We start from the raw sequence: 24,482 nt of genomic DNA on the forward strand, positions 1-24,482 counted from the left end.
ACAATTTCCATGCAATGAATATCTACAATTTTGATGAGATTGAGTTTTAAAAAGGAGAGGGATATGGACAGTGAGTAATAACTGCTTATTGAGATGTGAATTCCATCATACAATTATCATATTTTCATAGAGTAATAACAGTTTTGAAATGTGTCAATGCAAATGGCATTGTTTTATATTTATTTGATTGTAATGAGATTCAAAATTCATATAAAAGATTGATATATAAATGTCAATCTATTTAACAATTACATAATAACCATTTTTGAATCCAGGTTCATCAATGATAAGATTGCATTTAAATAAATTAAACACTTCAATATAATGAGTAAGAAATATCAGATGAGTAGTCATCAATTATTACTGCTTGACAATTATAAGTTTCATTTCATCAAAAAATTCCTTCAATATTGTAATTTTCATAAAATTATTATTTTTGAATTCCTCTTTCATATAAGTCATATCTTACAATCTCTTGATGATGTGTCTTTTCAACAGTATAAGCACTATTATACAAAAGTAATTAATGAGGCTGCTCATTATGAATATGAACAATATGATGAAAAACAGTTTTTTGAAAATCTAAACAATGTTCATCAATTAACATTCAAATTCTCTATAATTAAAACTGGCTTTGTAAATTGTAGAATCTATTCTGTCAATTGCAATATAATACTTGATTAATTGAAATCTCAAATACTACAAAATGATCTGAATCTTATTGTGTATGATGATGATGGTGATGATGATGATGAATGTTTTTAATTTATTTTATCTTTTACAAATTGATCATCAATTGTCTTTTCTGATCTTACATCTCTGAATACTATTGCAAAACTACATCATCAAATCAATGCTGTAGAAAAAGTCATACAGAATGTGAAAAATAATTTTACATCTGATTTAATTAGATGTTTAAACAAAATCTTCAAAAATAATATAATTCAGACAGAATTAAATGCTCACTATGAAGAAAAATTATCCATTCATTATCAAATAAATAAGAATCAAGTTGTCAAAATCATCTGCAAACAGGTGCAAGTAGAGGAAATTCTCACTGTTAAGAATGCCAATCACAAGATTGTCAATTGCAAGGCAGAAGAATTAAAAAAAGAATATAATAAAATGCTGCAATCAATTGAAATCAAATTCAACAAATTTATCACAAATCAATCACGTTGTGATGAATCTAATATATTTCAATCTATAGACGAATCTGCTGCATCTAATGAGTATATAGATAATCTTTATATTATAGATAGACATGATGGTGATTATTAATTAATTTTTGAAGTTCATAATATTCAAGAAAGTTCTATTACAGTGTGGATTCTGTTACAATGTGGTGCACTCACTAATGAAAGGTAACGTGACTCACCACTCAACGAACTTATCCACTCAATGAACTTCAAAAAGCACTCTATAAAGCCGTTAATTTTCAACTGTAGCACAACAATGCAATAAGATATTAATATTATTTATTAAAGATTAAAACTATATGTAGAATACATCATATAAATATATATGATTAATTTAGAGAATGATTGCTTGGTCTAATAATCTGCTCAGAATATGAAACTTGTGGTTTTGAAACAATTAAATCAGATCATGATGAAGAAGATGTTAGAGAAGAAATATCATTTAATTCCACTGAAAAAATCTGTGTGTGATATTTATTACTGTTTTTAAAAAATTGTATAGAGCTTCTATAGTGTTTTAAACCCATTATTGATCTTTTTGTAAACCTTTTTAAAGTCTCTATGAGCATCTGTTTTACCAACTGTGTTTCATAACATTTAACAGCACATTCTTCCTTCTCTTTTTGCAGTTGAAGCTTTCATTCATCTCACTGTTGCTTTTCTATAAGACATTTAGCTGCAACTGCAGCTTTGATCTTTTCACAGTGTTGAATAGTTTCTAAACATTTTTTCTCACATTATTTCTTTCACTTTATGAGCTTTATTTGCTTTTACTTATAAAAAATCATTCATTGAAGCTTTATATTTTTCTTGCATGTCTAATTATTAATTTTTGCATTTTTATAAACATCTGCTTGCTCTCTTACGGCCTGCATCTTAGTGGGAGAAAAGAATTGAGCAAGTGAAAGATTTGATGAATTAAGCAATCTCATACATTTACTCTGTTTGTATCACTTTCTCTCATTATTTAGAGCAGTCTGAAGATTCTTATTCTTTATTAAGAGAACCTTTCTGTTCAGAGCAATATTCTCCCCAGCACAGAGAATTTTTTTAATATCAACTGAAAATTAGTGGTGATATTAATTTGCCTGCTTTATCAGACTTTGTAAAGCTTATATAAATGTAAATATATGCTGCTGAAGCAGTTCTGGGGGTATAAGTGGACATGATTGAATTTTTTTGAAAATGTGGGCAGGATTTATAGAATGTATGCCAGTGGCTATAAAGGCAGATTTGATATTTTCCATAGTTGTAGAGGTTTTTTACACAGCACAAAATAATCATTAAAAATCTTACTTTGTAATTTGAATAAAGTCATAGTCAGAATGTGTATAGAAATCTAGTTGATCTGAATATGCTTTTACAAATGAGCCAAATATTTCAACATCTAACTGCTGTAAACAGCAATTTCAAGAGCTTTCAAATTGGTTCAAATGAAGATTGAACAATGGAAAAAGATTTGAGCATATTCGAATATTCTCTGATAGTCAAGCTGGGTTTAATAGATTCCAAAGTAATAAAATCAGCAATGAACAGTCAATGCTAGAGCTGATTTTGAAAAGTCTTCAAAATATTTAAAGAAAAATCCCCATTTAATTGTTCTATTCATCTTCACTAAGTGCCTGCTCACATGAGTATCTATTGCAATGAAATGGCTACCAAAGCTGCAAAAAAAGCAACTGAATTAGAAGTCCACTTTCAAAGAATTGTAATATGAGCTTTTATTATGAGAAAAATAAGAGAATCATATTTGCAAAAATGGCAAGATATCTGGTATTTACAAAAAAGAAGTGTACATTATTCCAGGTTTGAAACTAAGTCAAAATGAAAAGATTGCTCAATAAAATGTAAAAAGAAACTTTTTGCTATAATAATACAGTTAAAGCTTGAACATGGTTATTTTAAATCATATTTAACAAAGATTAGAAATGATTTATGTGATTTATGTTCAGATTGTCAGTTATATGAAAATCCAGAGCATCTCATTTTTGTATAAAATATACAAAGTTAAGATTAAAATTGAGAAAGAAGTTTGAATTGAAGCAGTTAAATTTAAAACTTTTATTCAATACAAAAACTGGAAATGAATTCTTGATTGAATATTTGAAAGAATCAAATATTGCTACAAGATTTCAATTGAATAGCTTGATCTGATAATGAATTCAAATTTTTTTTTCTTTTTTTTTTTTTTGGTTTCTATGTATTTGCTTTAATTTTTGTTTTTATTTTTATTTTTATTTTATTACTTTTACTATGAAATTTGTTTTAATTTGTTTCATTTTGATTATTTTTGATTTTGACTTGTTTTGAAAAGTTTGATTTGTGAATACTTTCTTTTCTTTTAATAGCTGTTGTTTTTTATACTCTTTACTTCATTTATTTTAAATTGAATGTATTGATCTGCTGTCATTCTTTTGACATTCTTTTTTAAATCGAATAGTTTGAATAGTTATTTGATTCTGGGCTAGAATTCTGCGATTGCATATATTAAATTAGCTTTGTATATTAACTTATTCTTAAATTGAAAAATTCTGGAGTATTTCAGATAGATGTTATAGTCACTGACTGCATACATTTATAATGAAAGAATAATAATAATAATAATACAAATTTATGTTTAAATAAAAATGACATATTCAATCTTTAAATTTATGATATGAGTCATCAAGCTGATGATAAGATTCTTCATTGATCTAACAAAGGATAAAAAAACACTTTTTGATAAAAATAACTTACTCATTAGAGAGGGTGCTAACTACTGACTAGAAATAACAGATGACACTATGAGATACTGATGAATAATTTTAATGATATTAAAAAATGAATCTACTGTGAAGTTGATGAATTTCGTCACAGGCATTGAAGCAATTACATAATATTATGTAGAGATTACACTGAAATGATAGCAGTGAATTTAAAAATTAAAATTTGAACATCTATTGTCAGAGCAGAGAAATTATATATAAAACAATTATATCTGACGCATCACAATTGAACAGCTCTGTAGAATGTGTCAATAGAATTGTTGTAAAAAAGACAAGAAGTTTTTTATTTAATAATGAATTGATTAAAAAATTGTGAGATGAAATGATGCAAGCTATGATCATGATGATCAATATATTTTCAACATTGATCAAGATATATATATGTAAATGAGAAGTTTCATTTACATTATTTGAAGCATGAATTGAGATGCAATTTATTGCTTATTGAATATGTAGATGAAGATGCAGAGTTTATAAAAAGAATTACATCTCAATGATTGAATGAGTAATGCTGTCATCAAATAATGCTTTGATATGGGGATTCAAGACATGTGAGTTTGAAACTCACAAGAGAACATTTTTTCATTTGAAGTCAGTGTAAGAAACCCGCACTAAGGTGCCAGTGCTAGGTCGGAATTAACGATAGCCCTAAAGATATGACATCGCCGAACATAACACCACCAACGTCATATCAGGATATGATATCGCCGAACATAGCACCACCAACGTCATATCAGGTTCGAAATCAAGGCATTATCTTGCCACTTGTATCATACTACGCCATCTACATCATAGCAAGTTCGATCTGCTTACGATACTGTGTGTATATAGCTAGCAGCTGGTCTAACTTCTAGGGACCAGCGGATCATTCTGTTATAATCTGACCCCTACGTTCTACACCCTCAATACCTAACTACTTGATCCGAATCCTCTCCGATATATCACTGTATTATCTCCTACTGCTTGATCCTCGTAGAGTCCTAAGGACCAACCGAAATATAAGCAGCCATTTCCAACATCGCTGCTTACAGTCAGCTTCTCAGCTTATAAAATAAAAAGATGTGAATTTATCAATTAAATACTTTTGAGTGGATTTACTACCTGATTTAACTTATTATTTCTAAGCTGAAAATCTGTATCATGAATACCAAATCCTGTTTTTTATTAATTTTTCTATATTTTTGATATATTTCTGACATCATTCAACATTAAGCATTTCTACTGTATAACCAACTCTTGTCTGTATTTAATATAACACAAGGACTCGCTATAAGCACTGCTTGCATACGAATATAACGGAAGAAAGAATAATAATAATAATAATAATAATAATATAAAAAGAATCTAAAAATTATCAATAAACTCACAGATAAAATTGATGGCAAGAAATGGCAATTAATTAATTATCAAAAATTGCATCAATATTGTATCTGAAATTCAATCAGCTATCATTTTAAGATTGTGTAAGATATTGTATTTAATGAAAAATTAAATAAAAGTGAAACTGTGTCTGTGAATATAATGAAACAATGAAGCAAAAAATTGAATGTATTAGATATTGTTGATGAATGGCAATACTGTCTTTCATAACATTTAATGAAGATAAAATCTGATATTTTAAAGATGATTGTCAATGAGGAATTTAAGAGTGCAATGAATTCAATTTATCTTTTAAATAATAAAATAGAATTTATTGAGAATAATAATTAAAGAATTCTGTTAATGAAAATGATTCTGTTTTGAGTACTCTAATTAACTGCTCAATTATCATAACAGAAGTCAAAAGGAGCTCTGATTGAAACTATTGATATAAAGCAATGAAAAACAAAGTCAGTATATTTGAGAAGAAGATTATTATTATTATTTTTTTTCTGTTATATTTATATACAAACAGTGCTTATGATGAGTCCTTGTGTAATGTTAAATACAGACAAGAGTTGGTTATACAGAAGGAATACTTAGTGTTAAATAATGTTAAAAATATAATAAAAATATAGAGAAATTAATAAAAGACAGAATTTGATATTCATGATACAGATTTCCAACTCAGAAATAATAAGTTAAATCAAATAGTAGATTCATTTGAAAATATTTACTTGACAAATTCATATCTCTTTATTGAAAAAAAGAAGATGTATATTATTGTTGAGAAAATTTCAGATATAAATATTTTAACTGATAAGTGAATGTTTGATTACAAATTGAATAATAAAGAAGAGACAATCTGATTTAGAACTCATTGAATGATTAGAGAATTTCTTCAACAGCAAGAAATTCATTACACAAAATCATATACTGCAATGATATTAGAACTCACATTCTGAAACTTATTTATGATTTCAATAATAAAGAAATGAAAAGTTAAAGTGATCAATTACATCTCTACATTTTTGAACAGCATACTGCTGCAACATAAAATGATATATAAATAACTGTTTATAAAAATTAAACATGATAGAAAGAGTTTAATTAATCTATTTCATCAAAATTTTTAGAAAATAAAGCAAGTAATGAGAGTGTGTTATTTTTTTACAATAAAGCATCTCATCACTCTAAAATTTAAAATTTCATTATAGAATGATGAATTTTTATATCACTCTACTCACAAGATTTATCTGACATTGTATGTCAATGATTGTCAGATAATAAAATCTCAAAAATAATAATTGAACTGAATATTGATAAAAATTGTAAAAAAATTTGAGATAAAAAATATTAAAGAAAACAAACTTTATCTTGAAATAAAAGTAAAATGTCAAATAAACAGCAATTTAACAGTTATTTAAAATTGTTATATCAATGAAATTTTTGAAAATTTTGAAATGAACAAGATTAATTTGATCAGCATGCTGATGATGATCAATATACATTTTAGAATTTTCATTAGATGAAAATAACAGATTAAATGATGATTTTACTGTTATTAAATATTATTAAAATTTAGAATCACTACAGTATTTAATATTAAAAAGCAGATCAGATTTAGCATTTATGATCAATTATTTCTCACATTTCAACTCACATTCATATAAAAAATGCTGAGTGACATTAAAACACATTCTACATTATATCAAAAAAATAAAAAATCACAGTATTTTATACGAAAAGAAGATGATTAAAGAACTCAATTCTATCATATACAGTAATTCAGATTGAGCAGAGATGGGACTCTCAATACAAATCAATTATAAATTACATTATTATGCTAAATGAAACATCAATCTCATAATGATCACAACAGCAAATCTCAGTTGCAAAATTGATCACTGAAATAAAGTATATCACAGTGAATGAAGCAGCATATGAAGTAATTTAATTAAATGACATGTTATATGATGCTGAATTGATAGAGGGAAAAGTAAAGATATGCTCACATCTGTGAGTTGACAATAAAAAGGTGATAAACTTAGTGAAAGGAGAATCCTTAATAAGTAGATTGTATCATATTGAGATTATATATCATATCCTCCACAATTTGATTGAAAAGGGTGAAATTATGATGGAACATGTTGATTCTACAGTCAATATAGCTGACAGCCTCACCAAGCCGCTGGCAAGGCCTGCTTTTGAGGAATTTGTTAGAAGAATTGAGTTAATGGAGATTGCCAAAGAAGGTTGAAGGTAATGATAATACAGCAGATTACAAAATTTTGCTTGTGTTATCCTGTTTTTTACAGTTATTGCTGTACAGGCACCTATTCTCAAAGAGGAAATCAGGGTCCAAATCTTGTAATTAATTGTTATTGTGTTTTTAGAAGAATTGAGCGAGAGGGGACCCCCGGGCGGCAGTGCATTGGCGGCGCCGTAGCACGGGTGTTAGGGGGTACTACGGCTACCCTCTCACGTGCCCCCCAACATATTGTATTGCTCTCGCGTAGTTAGTTTAGTAATAATGAACGAACGTTATCCTCCTACATACTTGAAGCTTTCGCCGCAAAAAAACCTCCGCAAATACTTTATCCACACACGAATATATCCCAACTTTGATTAGGATCCCTACGTTACGCTAAGGATCCAATACTACTCGAGCTAGCTCATTGGTGCTGGAAACAACTTATTGGATAAAAAAAATATTTCCCCTCGACCGGGCAAGAAGGATAGATCAAGGAGCAGGAGGGCTGAAAATGGCGATTAGCATCCTGCCACCGTCCATGGCGGAGGAAACATTCAGCTCCTCAGACGATGAGTCAAGAGATTCTGAAGGCGACATTGATATGTCCGGAAGCCATTCGCGACCTGCAAAGCGTCTCCGCCTCTCCAAGGGCGGAATAGTAACTCCAGGAGAAGTTGTAACGGACGATCCGCAATGGATGCGGTACGCCCCATTTTGTACCTTTCATCACTAGGATCTATTTTATATAATGCCTATTTGGAAACACAAGACGTTGAACTGACGACATACCCATCCAAATCCAGAGGTCACGGCACCTTCACCCGAGCCCCTCACCACCCCCACTACAACCCCCCCAACAACCCCGCTACAACCCCGAATACAATCATAGCCACCGTCGCCGGCACCGTTCAGAAAACTAACAAGCTGCTCTCCGTCCAACCGCTCCGAGCCCGCTACACACCCGAAATCGGCGACCTAGTCGTTGGCCGCATCGTCGAAGTGCAATCGCGGCGGTGGAAAGTAGACGTCGCGGCCCCCTTGCTCGCCCAGCTCCCGCTATCCGCCATAAACCTCCCCGGCGGCATATTGCGTAAGCGCACGACGGCCGATGAGCTGCAGATCCGCTCCTTTTTCAACGAGGGCGATCTGCTTGTTGCGGAGGTGCAGGCCGTGCATCAGGATGGGGCTGCGTCGTTGCATACACGCTCGTTGAAGTATGGCAAATTGCGCAACGGTGTGTTTTTGGCAGTGGGCGGGATTAGTGTGGCTGGTGGAGTTGTTAGGGGGAGTGGGGTTGTCAGGTCCCGGAGGCAAGTGTGGACGTTCACTGCGTCGCATGGCGCGGGGGAGATTGATGTTATATTGGGCGTTAATGGGTATATATGGATTGCGAAACATGTTGGAGATGGGGATGTAGGTGGTACTGTTGCTGGAGATGTGTCTATTACGCGCATGGAGGAGATGGTCAGTAGTGCCATTTACTCGAGCCAGAATGATGAAATCGGGCCTGCAACGAGGAGGGAGATTGCAAGGCTTTGCGGGTGCATTCGGGTGCTTGTGGAAGGTGGAGTTAAGGTTGATGAGGATACGGTTATGAAAGCATATTCTGCGAGTTTGGAAATAGAATTGGAGATAGGTGACGAGGAGGAAGATAGAGAAAGGAGGGAGGGAAGAGATTATCTAGGTAGTGAGAATGCGAGGAGAGTTGTGAATGCTGCATTGGGACGATGATAGTTTGCGCTTCATCTGACATACAGATGCAATCAAAGCGAAGTCAAGCATATACATATCCAAATGAGAACATGAGCCCATTATTCTATCCTTCGGGCGTTGATTTTCATTACTCCCCTTAGTAGTTTACAGAAATCACATTATCCATATAAAAAAGGAAAAAACAACAACAGATGGATATCAACTAAGGCACGTACACAATGGTGTATCAAAAAAAAAAAAAAAAAAAAAATCTACGGCTGGATCGCCGGACAACAAGCTAGCTACTTGAACAGCTCAATCTGTAGACATCTATTCCGATAAAATGACATGGCGTTCTACAACTTGAACACTGGAACAATTCCCGTCCACTCCCCCCTTGCCCTCTCCTCCCAATACCCATCCTTCCCCGTCCTTATCTTCCAGACTGTCTCATCTTCAGCAGAAGACACACCGCCCTCCCCCACAACCTTTACGAACCACCTAGCTCTCCATTGTTCCCCTCTTTCCTCCATCTCCCTCCTCCTTTCTCGCTGCTTTTCCTCCAACTCCGCTTTGAGCTGTTCCGCGCGGTCTACACTGCCCTCCTCCAGCGCGAGCTGGTCCGGTCGTAACCGACTATCCGTAACGGGGACCTTCCCTTTCTCAATCTCAGTGATTTCATTCAGCGATGCAGCGAAGGTTGTATATCCATAATTCTTCGTGGGTTTATCGACAAGCGACCCTGCGGCCCAGATGGTCTTGTTGGTCTCCATACCGTGTTCAGTCAGTTGGAGGGAGGTAGTCCAGGCCCCTTGGAGGCCCAGGGGCAGTTCTTCGCCGTGGGTATCAAAGGCTTTAACGGAAACTTCTTCGCTGCGGCCTGAGAACATGCCGCCAGCTTTGAAGGTGGCGATTGTCTTTTGGCCAGTGGTTTCATTCAGAACGCACATTTGGCCGACGGGTTCAACATATTTTTCACCTGCGATGATGTTACGAAGGAAGCATGTCGCAGGGGACCAGCTGAAATGTTCACCGTTCGAGTGTAGGGTGAGGCGGGCCTTTCCATCTGTGATTATCTCAGCCGACTTGCCCCAAAATTTCTGCGTGGGTTTGGGCGATTGGGAAAAGCTCCAATCTTTGGAGTCTGCTTGGTAAGCTAGTTGAACGGGCCGGTGGGAGACTTTTTCGGCAATGAAACGGAAGCCACGGTCCTCGCGGATGAGTTCAAAGGTTTCGCCTAGCATGGGATTGAAAGGCTTGCGGATAGCACGTTCCTTGACCCGTCCATTGGAAAGCGGCGAGAGGGCAAATGCCGTGACGTAAATCAGACGTTCCAGGCCATCCGTGGCGCTCGCAGCATTGTCGAGGAGTTGGGAATATTCCAATTGCTCGGCTGCACGCTGAAGGAGGGATAAGGGTTCGTTGGCAGATACCGGCATGGAAATAGTCGACAAGTCTTTGCCCACGTTCTTGCGAAGAAAGCTTATCAAGCTTGGTGGTGGCATGGTCGGAGGCGGTATTTTGGTTCTCCGTATGACTTTATGATTAAAGGGCAGTGGGCCCAGTGATCTAGGTTTGGTTGGGAATAGAGATGAAGAATTATCCAGTCTGAACGGTTTGCTCATGAAGGTGTCAGCCTCGTCCACCTCGCTACCAGAGAGGGACTCTTCATCTCCATCAGCAGTCACGGGAGATTCACTCCTTTCATACTCATCGTCACTGTCTCGTTGGATCGTAAGCAGTGGAGAGGCATTTCCATCTGTCGCATCGAAAAATTCCTGTGATGCCTCAGAGTCGAAACTTGCGCGGGGTTTGACATGGGAGATTTTGGTTGGAATTTTCTGTTTTTTATCCAGCATGAGGGTAGAAAATTCTGACACGACAAAGTTAAGTTCGCGGAGTATTATCATCAAATCATCATGTACGCTCAGTTCGAGAGCGTTCGTCATTTCACCATGAGATTTAGCGTTTGAAGGACCATTCGCATTGGACGACGGGATTGCCGTTTGTGAAGGAATATTACGTTTACCAGCTGGATTGGGAGTATTGCTAATATCTCGAGGCTTCAGTTTCCAGAAAGACCGCTTCTCTCTATTTTCTACCACTTCATCCAGACTACTCCCAGTCAGGGATTGGGGGATTGTAGTAGTAGATGGGCTTTGTGACCGTTCTCGTCGCCCAATAGGGGTTCCCAGATATTTAGGATCTGTATCCTTTGCCAAACGACGCACCATATCTCTTGTGTTCGATACTTTCTCAACTAGAGCTTCCACCTCAGCCCAATGCCGGACATCATCCACAACCGTGCTGGAAGACGCTGCCAGCTCAGGACGAGGTTTTGGTCTTGATTCCGGCGGCACTCCATCTTGACTTTGCGAAGCTTTCTCCAGTGCATGTTTCCACGCTAGGAAGTCAGCGTCAGTAGAGGCGCGGAGGTGCCAGATCTCCACTCCAGAATCAATCGATATTTCTCTGGTCTTTTGATTGGCCGCAATCGCTGCTAGGTTCAAAGGTATGGCGCCGCGGAGGGCTGACGAATTACGATCGTGATAGTACGATAATGTTGAAGAGGTAAAGTCGAGGGAGAAGAAGCGGCGCGCATATCCCTGGTGACGCTTCCTTCTTCTCTTCTGGAGAACCCCAGTGTGCACAGTTAAGGGAAAGCTTTTCGAAGATTCTGCGCTGTGAGGAGGTATTTTGCTGCTGGCCCAAGCACGACCATGTCGTAACGACTCTGTCGAGTCTGACGCCGTCGGATTTAACGCGGGACTCGGGCGCGGCTGGAGATTCCCAATGACTGTCCCTGCAGCTTGCGAATGGTGAATCTGATGACCGGAATGTGGAGGAGCATTGGACGGGTAGGTCAGAAGGACAAAAGTTGCGGTTTTGGAGATTTGCTTTGAGAAGGTATTGTCAAATACGAGTGCATAGTTGCCGCCTTCGTTTTGGCTAACGTCATAGGTTCCCTGAGAGATTTTGTCCGCTTCGCACTTGCCGATCCACTGGATTTGCTTCAGACCTAAACTTCTAAGTTTCTCTGTGACCACAGACGAGGAACTGGCAGTTTTGCTGTTTTCCTTATTCGGTTCAGTAAATTCGTTGGTAATAGGGTCGGAGGATCCAGAGCTGTTCAGGCTGCTTGCGACATTTCCGGACTGGCCGGGATGTTTGAAGATCCCAAAATTCAGCGACTTCTTATGGGGTTGAATGCTCCAGGATATGGTATGTTCGGATTTGACGTTGACCCAACGTACGAGATAAGACTGTATTGGAAACCCATCTGTTAGCGGCAAATTGCCTTTGAGCAGGAGGAGGGCTATTAGGGGAAGGGCTCGCCGCCGAAGGGTATGGTGGGTACTTTGCTATGAATTTCCAACTCCTCCATTCCGGCCATGCCGCCAGATAGCCGATAATATTGGTATCTTTGGGGCGCGCGAACGCGCCCTTAAAATTTGGAAAGATTTTGGAAGTGGAAAGTCCTATGGTGACCGAACCATGACCAAACCCACGGAGAGGTGGATAGGCAGAAAAGTGGAGTATGTCGTACGGAGTGCTAGTATTTATATTCAGGTCTTGCAATGACGCTAATACTGGTAGCCCTGGGTCTGTGTCATCGAAGAGAAAGCCAGATATTACGTTCAGCACAGCACACAGCCCGACCTCAGAGAACAGGGTAAAACGACCGTCGGCGAAACCAGGAGAAAGATCCAGACTGGGCTGATTTGTAAATAAAAGGTTATTCTGTCCTATAGTTAGTTGCAGCTTGTAACTAACTTAACTTGAGGCGTCTAGTTAACTAACTTATGGAGGCGGATCACATAATCTTACGGTCACATGATTTGGACGTCTGGCAGTGCACGGCTCCGCGCTAGTCCAAATCGAGGCGACCAGGCGATGCCGAGTCGGATACCCCTGTCGGTTTACGCCATTCTCATTGGCTGTGAAAGATGGAAATCACGTGGGAATTCCATCAGTCAGCCTGACCGATCTCAACCTCACAACGCAACATTAATGTCGTTACCACCAACTAGACACTCTTGAAGGGGCAACCAACTTGAACGCTGATGTCACAGCCACTTTAGCAGAGTCAGGAGATCTGACCGTTCCTCCTACCGAGAATCCTCAAAGTTCTCTCCAGGACCAGCAGACGAATTTGCCCTCAAAATCACTATCGTACTTGGTAGCAGCAATCCCGTGCATGGTTCATGTTAATTATCGGCTACTCGAGGTTAACAAAACCTATATAGGGAACAGGTACTCATCCTCGTTGCTAGAAGCTGATCACTGGTTCCTACGGCTTGGATGCGGGTTATGATGATCTGAAAACAGGACAAGAGCATGCTGTTTGGATATGCGGACAACAGGTGGTCCAATGAGCACAAATGCTCAATCGCCAAGTTTTACTATCTGATATATGCCATATGCCTTATAAACTTATCTATTGTCAAATAGTCATTCCCTTACGCTGGGACCTCCATCCCCATAAGTTTTTTAATCCTTTGCGAAATGAAATTGGCCCAGTGAACTTCCAGACTGACCCGAAGGAAAACAAGTTTCAAACTCATAGCGAAACACCGACCGAGCATTTCTAGAGGTCAGCCTGTTCTGTTAAGTACATAATAACTGCACCCCACAGGCGCAACATCGATGTGTAAACCACAAATAATAAGGAGCAACAAACAGACAACGAGAACAGAAAGTAGAACAAAAAAAAAATGGTGTCACAAACTCCAATCCGGTCTTTCTAATTCGAAATTCTTCAAAACCGCACCATCCTCCATTGTCTGCTCCCCAACAACGTGAAACCCACATTTCAACAATACCTTAAAGCTCCCCAGATTTTTCTCATTGCATATCGCATATAATTTGTCTTGTTTCCCCCATTTCCCTCTCCTCGGCAAGCTCCACCATGCTTTTATCATGGAAGAGGTCGCCTCTGTCGCATATCCCTTACCCCACTCATCTGGGTGAATGAGATACCCCAGAGTCGGCACAGGGACCAGCTCATTTATACCCACAGTGCCAATAATGCGTCCAGTAGGATCGTGAGCAAGCAGAATGACGAATTGGTAGCGGAGTCCTACAGCACCAGGTGGGGCGGTGAATGTCTTTCGGGCCATCCATTGTCTGGTGGCGGAGACATCTGCATCAGGTATAAAGGGCCAACTGCCCAGGGCGTCAGCATGGCTCTAAGCAAGTGCCAGGTAATTGTTTACGGGATCAAGGGAAAGGGGAAACATTCAAGAAAGTAAGGAGAACTGAATTAAATAGAACAAAAATGACAACAAGGCAAGTCACGTCTCACAGTGTCCTCACAGTATCCTCTCTCGAGCGTATGGCAAACAGGCCCTCTGCATCTGAGTCACGGAGCGCACGGAGTAACAGACGCGGGGAAGAAATGATTAATGAGGTAGATTCCGGCGGAGCAGGGAGGACGATGTCGAACTGGGGCTCTTCACTGGAGCATTCGGCCATAACACCCGGTGCTCCATGATTATTGCAACTATCATCCGGCATTTTCTTCCAATTATCTAGCTAAATTTTCGAACTTAGATAACAATATACTCCCATAAGTGAAGTCTTACTGGATTCAATCGAATCAAACTCCAAAGGCAGGGTTTCTCCGTACCCGAATCCCACTCTTGTTCAGCCAGCCCAGAGGTAAAAAGCGTGCGACACGGGACACTGCGCCCTGCGGAAAAATATACTTGTATATCATCCTTGCCTGCGAGATTTGATCATTTTTTATTGCTTATGAGGACCATGCGATTGGCAACTGGCTCCGACTTGTTCGAGAAAAACTGCCATGGAGATTCAACAGCGAACTAACCCCAGGCTAGAAACATTGAACCTCTTTCGAGAACATTTGGCCTGTGCCGTCGAATAAGCAACGCAGGGAAACAAAAAACGGCCGATTGGAAGGGAGCCAAGTGACATCAAGCAAGAAACATACTTATCCACGTATTTTGATAACTCGCCGTTTCCATTTCAAATGCATGTTGCACTGCACTGACGTATTAGAAGAGGCTACAAATAATGCTTCCTTAGAATAAACAAACGATAGCCAATCCTCAAAGCATCAACCGAGGAAGTTTCTGTGTCATTTGTGCAAGAATCGCAGTCTTGCCGGAGGACGAACCTAAATGCGATTAGCATACAGAGTATTGCTGGCAGCTCTGGCAGAGGGCTGAACAGGGCTCTTCTGTCTCTAACCGCCTCTCCTCGCCGGGGCGATGTTTCAGTCCTTGGCTACACTCTCGGGACGCTGTCCTCTTCAGTCAACACCAACCGGCCACGCGAAACGTGTCTTGAAGATTTAGTTCTTCTGGTTCCACCAGCGTACCGCGAACCAAAAACATAATTAACTAGCCCAGTTGATGAGCAACATGATGCATATAATTGAGTTGCGCTACGGAGGATCCTGGCATTCAGCGCACTCCCACCGGCGCCACTACCACCACCCATCCTTAACTTGGCTAGTATATCCGCAACATACAGCGTCCCGTCCTGTGCTCGTAACTAACGTTCTTAGTGGGTCCTCAATATCTCGTCCCAAACCTTCAAAGTATAGGAGGCCGGACCCGTCTTCGTGCTCCCTGAACACGCTAGCCTAACCACCCCAGGTCTCGCTCGGCCATTCCTAATTGATATACATCCCCGAATTTCCAGCAGGCGCAAATCATAAAAAATGGAGAAATATGAAACATGCACAACTAAACGTCGAAGGAATCCAATGGTACGGAGTAAACTGTTTTGGATCTAGAAAGCTCCGTTGCGGGTCGGTTACAGCCAGCTGGCTTGTTTGTCCATGTATCCTCGACGGCCTAAGCATAACTGCGGACGCCTACTCCGTAGTAGCTAGACACTCCAGCCCTTGTACTCTTACAGCGTATTTCGGTGCTTCGGACCTCACGGGGGGCTTACGGGCAGATGATAAGGACGATGGAGCGGAGCTGTAGCAAAGCACTGTGCTGCGTTGATCTACGCATGAGTAACGATAGCCAGTCAAAAAAGAACAATGTGTCAGGGAGAAAGAAGCTGCTCCCAGCCTGATATGAACACGCTTCCGTGTCGATTCCAGCTAGAAAAATGAATAACAGAGGGCCCGGGCTAGTTTCTGCTCGGTCGGACGATCTACTAATTAATTGTACGCTGTAATAATAAACCCCTGGAGGAGACGAGGCAAGCTTTACGATAAGGCAATCTGTCCCGCTCTTCTTTCTTTTCCCTCCTTTTTATCCCTATTGAATACGTGCGGCAAACTCGAGTTGTTTTGGGGAGGAGAGAAGGGGAAAACGGAAGACAGAGCTTCAGCACCCTGTTATACACCTCTGGCTGCTCTCCCTCTCTTTTACCGATCTTTCACCTATGTGCTCTGTTTTTACGTCTCTTTTTAAATCTTGTTGTTCGCTTATTTTTGCCATTGGCCTTGGTCCTCCCTTACTCCCTGAGGTTGTAAGGTGAGAAGCAAGCGACTCAAAACCACATCAGATTGCCTCCATCCCGGCGATCATGGCTGACGCGCACATTGAGAAAACGGAAAAGGAACCAGAAACACCAACTGAGATATCCAAAAAATCACCGGCGTTCTATCTTTCTGTTTTCTGGCTTTGCCTCGTGTCAGTGATCACATCCTTGGATTCCGTGATCATCACAGCGATCATACCGTCAGTTGCTAAAGACCTTCCGGGCACCACAGTGCAGCTATTCTGGTGCGGAACGGGCTTCTTGCTGGCACAGACGGTTAGTGATGTTCAATCCATTAAATATTTTGATTTTTAAACATTCCTTGATATCTATCCATCGCCTTTAGAAGCTTCATATTGAAGAGGAAACCTTGTAGCATTACGAAATTACGCTAACATGTTCACATCAGGTTACCATCCCGATCTATGGCAGTTTCAGCGATATCTTCGGGCGGAAATGGGCTCTAAACCTCGCCCTTGTCATCTTTACATTTGGCAGTATCCTTTGCGCCACAGCCAAGCACATGCAATGGCTGCTTGCTGCGCGAGCTGTCAAAGGCCTCGGTGCTGGTGGTAACCTTAGCCTGGTCTCCGTGATCATTAGCGACATGACCACGCTGCAAGAACGAGGCTCGTACATGTCCTTGATATCTCTAGCCTGGGCCGTTGGCACAATAGCCGGAGTAAGCTAAGATTCCAGTTGAGCTCTTACTTGATACAATTGTGGCAACTTGCAACAGACCTCTTGGGTCTCTGGCTAAAAATTCCGATTGTGGAAAAATTGGATATAGGTCCCCATTGGCGGCGCCATCGGAGAACGCGCAACGTGGCGATGGGCATTTTGGATAAACGTACCCATCTGCGTCATTTCCATCGTTGGTCTCACCATCTCACTCAGGTTAAAGACGGCAGAAACCACATTGAGGGCAAAAATTTCCCGCCTCGATTTCCCTGGCATCTTCGTCTTCCTCGGCTCGACGACTTCATTTCTCCTTGGCTTGACGACCGGCGGCACTCTCTATCCCTGGGGCTCTGCCAAAGTACTTGTCCCCCTGATCGTGGGCGTGGCCGGATGGGCTTTATTCATCCATATCGAGTTCAAATATCCCCGCGAGCCTATGATTCCGCTTCGGGTGTTCCATGACCGCACAGCAGCAACGGGAGGCTATTCTAGCGTATTCTTCCATGGGCTTATACTGTGGTCGTTATCATACTATATTATTATCTTTGTAAGTTCATCATAATATGCTCTCTCTTTAAAGTATGGATCTTGCTAGGGATCGTAGAGGATATGAAAACTTACGCTTCGCAGTTCCTGGGAGTGACCCAACACGGACTCCTCCACTCAGCCGTGGAAACACTACCAGGATCGTAAGTTGTTTACTGCGACTTGATAACCCTGCTCTTGCGAAAGGGGAACAACCCCTTCCCCTCCAAGTTGGGGGGGGAAAAATATAGAGTGAAAAAGCACGAGAAGAAAGCAACAACTAACCCGCGAGGATCATAATGCAGCGCCTTCATCGCTCCCTTCTCCATAGCCGCGGGGATAATCATGACAAAAACCCTCCGAGTCCAGAAGATAATCTGGACCGGCTGGGCCATCATGACGGTCGGCACAGGCCTCAACGCCCTACTCAAACCCCACTCAAACGGCGGCGTCCTCTACGGCGTACGTATAGTAATGCCCATTGGTGCCGGCCTCCTATTCCCCACGACGACCGTCGCCGTGCAATGTGTGCAGAAGGGCGAGGACGTCGGCATCGCCACTTCCGTACAAGTCTTTGCGCGTAGCCTCGGCCAGGCCTTCGGTGTTGCCCTGGGCGCTGTAATTTTCCAAAACGAGTTTGACAGGCACGCAAGTCAGGCCGCGGCGACGGCCGGGCTTATTGGGAGTGGTAATGCGAACATGGTCATACATGGTTCCCAGGCGGACGCCGCGTTTGACCTCATCAAGACGTTCCCAGAGAATGTGCAGGAGGTATATCGGTACGTGTACGCAGATTCGTTGAGGACAATTTGGTATGTGCTTACGGGGGTTTCTGGGTTTGCGTTCCTGGTCAGTTTGGCGATGAGGGATGAGAGTCTGAATAAAGATGCGAAGGGGAGGCATCAGTTTGACCATAAGAGGAGCGGGGCGGCTCTTCAGGTCGAAGATGCTGAGCAGGTGAAGGAATACACTGAGAATTCGAAACGCAGTAGCGCTTCGAGCTCTAGGTGACTCGACGAACAGAGGAGAGTTGCCGACAACGCGAAAGGGAAAAAAAAAAAAAAAAAAAAAGTCTAGTGCCGTCACATATATTATATTTATCCGGAACCATTGCTCTCCGGCTTCTGTTTTAAAATACATTGTATAGCTATTGTAAAAAGTTGCTAGCATTGCTGAATCTCGAAATTTTCTCAAAACTCTGAATTAATATATATATATCAATTTCAACGTTGGGCATGCATGAATGGCTCGTTGGTCAAGCGCCATGGATTCTCTCCTCCGTTCATTGTACTGTTCTGTTACGTCCATGCAATGTTGATGAAAGTTTTGTAGTTGGAATGAGAACGGTATGATCCTATGAGAGCAGTTTCCCCTCGATGTCATGATATATTGGAAATGATACAGCGCCATCTCGTTCCATACCATGGCAATTCTAATTCTGTTGATAAACAAGTGACAAAAACAAAGGGATTGTTGGTAGAGGAAGTAGATTTAAGTAAGGTCCCCCGGCTATATTTCGCAGGAAATAAAGTAATCAACTGAAAAAATGTGAAAACAGAAACAGAAACGAAACGGAAAAAGCCCGCGCAGCAATACACAAGTGTGTGATAATATGTAATGGATGTACCTATTGCTTCAAACCAACCTATTTATCTATCCATCCATTATGCCACAGAAAAAGAAACGAAAACGGAGATGAGAAAAAGGTACTCCGTGCTTTCAAATCCAATCAATCAATCTAAGCATCACCGACAATAATCACTTATACCCACCCCCGCCGCCACGAGTCTTAGCTCGTGCCTGCAAATTCGCAAAGAGCAGTTTAAACCCATTACACAACGCCATCATATCCGGATACGGGTTGCGTTGCAACTCATACCCCTGCGGGATAACCTTGACAGCCCAGCTATTCAGCTGCGCATTCTCGCCCGCCTTGAAGCAGAGGTGGAAATAGCCTGGGTGCTTGCGGTCGATGCAGAAGGCGTAAGCGGAGCGGCGTGGATTGGCTATTGTATAGGTTGTCAACCAGCCCTCTGGATTGGTGCGGATTGAATGTCAGCTTCTTGTTCTTGGCCATTTACTTATACATTCATTTATTTTGAAGAAAAATGCTCCATGAAAACTTGGGATTTAAGTAAAGGTTTTTTTTAGAGTCTTACCTGCATCAGCCTTGCTGCCCTCTTGGAACTTCTCATGATTCATCATATCATCCACTTTCTTGGCCATGGTCTTGATATGATTGACGATAAACTCATCAAGATCACTATACGAGTACCTGCCGCCAACCTTCAAAATCTTACCCACAGAGAACTCATTCTCCTTGTCTAGTTCAAGGATATCAAGGTGCTGGTAGACGCCATCAGAAACCTTCCAGGTAGCTGCGAGATGATCGATCCCGTTCGACGATGGTCTGATCACCACATCTCCACGACTCTGGGGCGCCAGGAACTCCTCAGCCTGCGCAGCGTTGAAGGAGCGGAAAAGTGGATGTTTTATAACGCGCATTGTTCTGCCGCTGGTCTCTGTTTTTTCGCGCAGCGCCTCCCGATCCGCGTCTTCTTGTCGCTCATCCCATTCGTCGCGGAGGTGGTCAAACTGCCGTCGATAGGGTTTACTGATCTGGCTTTCTCGAAGGGAAACGTTGGCCTGGAGGAGTTTACGGTTGAGGTAGAGAATCTTTCCCTGAACCGTTTGGTGGGGAGAAAAAAGGCTTCGAACGGGAATGTCATAGCGATCAGTTATTTCGACTTCACCTGCGATAGCGTCAATTCCGCAGTCTAGCTTGCCGTCGATATGATCGTCTGAAACGCGTTTGATGGAGATAGGTACGACCATCCCTTCTGCCAGGGACTCAGCCGTTTCTCCAGTCAACATAGTGAAGATTGCATCTGTACCTAGGAAGGCGAACTGTTTCCGCAGCTCTTCATACGGCTGTTGTAATTCCGCACGGATAGTTTCGAGGGTAGCTCGCTTTCGCTGATTGAGGTTTTTCTCGAGCTGTTCAGCATATTCCTCGAGAATAAGATCATTGACTCTATCCTGCGCGTCTTCCTTGATGAGTTTGCGAATAATGGCGCCTTGGCCGTTTTCATCTGTTTCTGCCTTGATATCTTCCTCGTCGAGCTCCAAGGCGTCGGCGGCCATTTTCCGGCCGATATCATAGTCTTCGGGATGAACACGTGTATTATCAAGGTAGTCCGCATCGGGATCAGTGCTGTCATAATCAATATAGAGGAAACTTGCACAGTTATTCCAAACTTTGACACCCATAGCCGGATATTGAGCATTGACGCCTAAAAGCTCCATCCTATTGTTGACAATGCCTCCGTTCATATTAATAATCTTAAGAAGTTGAGCAGCTTTCCGGGGTCCAAGGCCGCAGACGTAAGGAAGCAGATTCGCTGTTGCAATATCGGTGACAGCTTCGTTTATGTCGACACCACAAAGGTTGACCATGTCCACGAGAGCCGTTTCGAGCTGCTTCAGGATTTTGTCCTCAGGAACAAGTTGTTGGCCCGGTTTGAACTGAATCGATACAATGTCTCTACCCAATGATGCATACTCCTTCATCGGATTCTGCAGATACTTGGCCAGCGCGACACAGTAGTGAGTCAGGGTAGCGAAACCAGGATGTTCCATTTTAGCCCGCTCGCTCGTCTGGTAGAGTCGCGCAACTTCATCATTCACGATAACCACTTCTAGATGATCGCTGACTTCCTCATCGTATTCGTTGGTGTAAGTAGCGCTGCGTAGGTCTTTCGAAGAGACTAGATCCACCAATTGTTTGTAAAGCTTTCTAGTTTCGGGAGAGAACCCGGCTACACCGATAACATCAGGTTTGCGTCTGTCAACGAGTTCAACAAAGGCAGCAACATCTACTCCATCTGAAACCATACGGCCTGAGTCACCTAGAGAGAGGTCGACAAATTTCCCATTCTCCAGCACTCTACCATCTTCTTCAATCCACGCCCAGTAGATAGGATCTTTCCCAACGACGCCGTTTCCATTCGATAACGCAAGGACTCTAGGGATAGTGCCTAGGATCATCCCCTTCGGTTTGTAAGGGGCCTGGTCAAGTCGTAGAGAGAACGCTTCTCTGCACTCCTTGGCGACATGGTTCTCGCATTCCGTCCTAATATTTTCTTTAACACCTCGACTCATGATCCTATCGAGTTTCCCAAGGGCCATATCAACGACCTCTCTCCGCTCTCTGTTCCACGCATCAGCAAGCTCGCTAAAATTGTCCGACTCAATCTGCGAATAAAGGTTTTTCTTGAAATTTTCAAAATTCTGGAACCGGACTTTAACCTCCACTAAGCCCTCTTCCTCCGCCTTGAGCATCCTGAGAAAAAGTTCCGGGCGGCGCGCAATATCGCTTAGCTGTTGGTTTCGAAGGTACTTGAATTCGTAATACGGATGTTGTTCATCGATCTTCTTTAATCCTTTTTCCGTTCTGAAACACTCAATAACCCCATTCATGTAAAACGCCTGCCTCATTACCTTGCGCATCTTCGGACTCATCGTGAGTTCTTCCGCAAACATTGCTTTGGCAGCCCTCAAAGCATGGCCACCATTCGTGAAATTTTCGTCAACAAGATTATCTGCCATGACATCCGGTTGTTCGGCGGGGTCTTCTGTATATTGTCGCTTCCCTTCCTTCAGCGCATTTTGTGCGAAAGCATCCGCAGTGATACCAAATGCACGAACCAAACCATACGCCCGGCTATTTCTGACACGTTCAGAGAAAGTCCTCGTGGTAGCTTTTCGTCGTTGCTTAGAGGACCCATTTTCACCACTTCCATTGACCATTGCAATATCCTTCAGTTGACCAGGGTACTGGAAGTAAAGATAGTCCTGCACATCCTGCAGCTCCTCCATGGTCACAGCTAGCGGCAACATCAATTCGAAAATGTTATCCTTTACGTTGCTAATCGCTTGGAGGTTATCGTAGGTCTTTTGCAAGGTGTTACGCTTATCGACAAGTGACCGGAACTTGAGATCATATTCAAAAATATCCCACAAATCTATCATATTCAACAACTTCTCGGCTTTGACGACATACTCTGGGCCATCCGGATTGGAAGGATCAGGCGACACCGGCACCTTAGCTGCGTGGATAAGATAATCTTTGCGATGCTGGAATATGAACGGGACTTCCCAATCATCAGTAATCATGAACTCGAGGACTTTAGCAATTGATCGTTGAAATGGCTCGCGCAGATCCGGATCGATGCGCTTCTTCAGTAGCATCAGGTTCGATATCCAGATCGCCTCTTCCTTGAACTCCTCGTCAGTCAATATGACATGCTTGTATGGTTTCCTCGCGATCTGACACCGTTCGGGTTCGTCAGTGAAACGAATTATATTATCCTCCTCGGTCAACATTTTCTCCGCAAGTTGGGACGGCTCGAAGACATCCTTGAGGTCAAGATGCTTTTCTTCATCTTCGTCCAGTTCTTCTTCTTGGTCTTCGGCCTCAAGCGCGAATTGATAATCATTCCCGTCACCAAAAGCCATCCGCATGTCTTCCAGCGCTGTTTCATCAAGGCCTGCTGCATCCGTCACACCGAATCCAGATAAGCCTTTTTTCATGGGGCGTGCAATTTCCTCGTCTTCTCTTAACTGTTCGTGATCTTCGTCTGAAAAGACATCGTCCTCGATGAAATTGTCCATATCATCCTCCATCCCCCGTCGTTCATGGCGCCCGACCCTGCCATAGTGGTCAACATCTTCTTCCTCGTCGGAGTTAAACATGTCATCGATGCCGCGAGAGACATGGCGATCCCTATCGGATTTATGGCCGCGTTTGAGACGCTTGAACTTTGACTGCTGAGAAAGCAAGACAATATGTTAGTTCTGGTGTATTGTGTATTCGTATCAAGGTTGTATCTGGGCCATACCTCAGAAGGTAGCGCGCGCTGTAACTCCGGGTTATTTTCTCCAATCAAGTAGATATCTTCCTCGTCAAGATCCTCGTCTTCACGCTCGCGTTCTGCCTGACGACGCCTTTTCCGTTCGCGACGACGTTCTTCCCGCTCCTCGATTTCCTCATCTTCGTCGACGATGAATCCTTCGCGGACCTACAAGTAATAGGACAGGCTCCTTAGTTCGCGAGTTTTGCAGACAAGGAAGGGTTTTGTGGGGTTAGAGCTTACAGCGCGTTCAGCCTCCTCGTCGTCATCTTCCTCATCTTCTTCGCTTGAATCCTCGAATCGCCCGTTTGCATGCTCGTGTTCTCCGGGGGCGCCGTCGGCACCTTCCCCGTCATAGGATTGATCATCCTCCTCGTCGTCAAGCAGGGCTTCGTTGTCGAGGAGGTCTCGAGAAGTCATGGTTGCTGGTTGCCGTGCAAGGCTAATTCTAGGCCAAGCCAGTCGACAGCGCGAAAGGGGGCCTGAGATGCACAGGCACAACAAAGGGGAGGGATGGAGCGGTGCTGGACAAAAGCTGCAGCAGGAGAAGCTCCGACATTCTCCTGGTTGGGGAATGGCGACGGTTCAGGAAGAAGCTGCCGACTGTGGCGGGTGCTATGTGTGGCTG

At 42.0% G+C, this 24,482-nt stretch overlaps 4 protein-coding genes across 4 annotated transcripts; 2 read left to right on the plus strand and 2 right to left on the minus strand.

The window, feature by feature from the left end:
• Positions 1–8,088: 8,088 nt before the first annotated feature.
• On the plus strand, positions 8,089–9,308 carry HCAG_03457 (conserved hypothetical protein; the record flags this gene model as incomplete). The annotated part of the gene is made up of 2 exons (XM_001541310.1): positions 8,089–8,279; positions 8,381–9,308. The coding sequence occupies 2 exons, from the start codon at positions 8,089–8,091 to the stop codon at positions 9,306–9,308; spliced, it is 1,119 nt and encodes a 372-aa protein (XP_001541360.1).
• A 317-nt stretch (positions 9,309–9,625) lies between these two features.
• On the minus strand, positions 9,626–12,549 carry HCAG_03458 (conserved hypothetical protein; the record flags this gene model as incomplete). Its single annotated transcript, XM_001541311.1, has 2 exons — positions 9,626–12,479; positions 12,524–12,549. The coding sequence occupies 2 exons, from the start codon at positions 12,547–12,549 to the stop codon at positions 9,626–9,628; spliced, it is 2,880 nt and encodes a 959-aa protein (XP_001541361.1).
• Positions 12,550–16,781: 4,232 nt separating this feature from the next.
• Positions 16,782–18,953, plus strand: HCAG_03459 (predicted protein; the record flags this gene model as incomplete). The annotated part of the gene is made up of 5 exons (XM_001541312.1): positions 16,782–17,012; positions 17,146–17,418; positions 17,527–17,964; positions 18,048–18,106; positions 18,248–18,953. 5 exons carry the CDS (start codon positions 16,782–16,784, stop codon positions 18,951–18,953), a joined length of 1,707 nt encoding a protein of 568 aa, XP_001541362.1.
• A 747-nt stretch (positions 18,954–19,700) lies between these two features.
• On the minus strand, positions 19,701–24,274 carry HCAG_03460 (conserved hypothetical protein; the record flags this gene model as incomplete). The annotated part of the gene is made up of 4 exons (XM_001541313.1): positions 19,701–19,948; positions 20,102–23,771; positions 23,843–24,022; positions 24,098–24,274. 4 exons carry the CDS (start codon positions 24,272–24,274, stop codon positions 19,701–19,703), a joined length of 4,275 nt encoding a protein of 1,424 aa, XP_001541363.1.
• Positions 24,275–24,482: the final 208 nt, after the last annotated feature.

Source organism: Histoplasma capsulatum, genomic scaffold (genome assembly GCF_000149585.1).
Source record: "Histoplasma capsulatum NAm1 scaffold_3 genomic scaffold, whole genome shotgun sequence".
NCBI classification, from domain to species: domain Eukaryota; kingdom Fungi; phylum Ascomycota; class Eurotiomycetes; order Onygenales; family Ajellomycetaceae; genus Histoplasma; species Histoplasma mississippiense.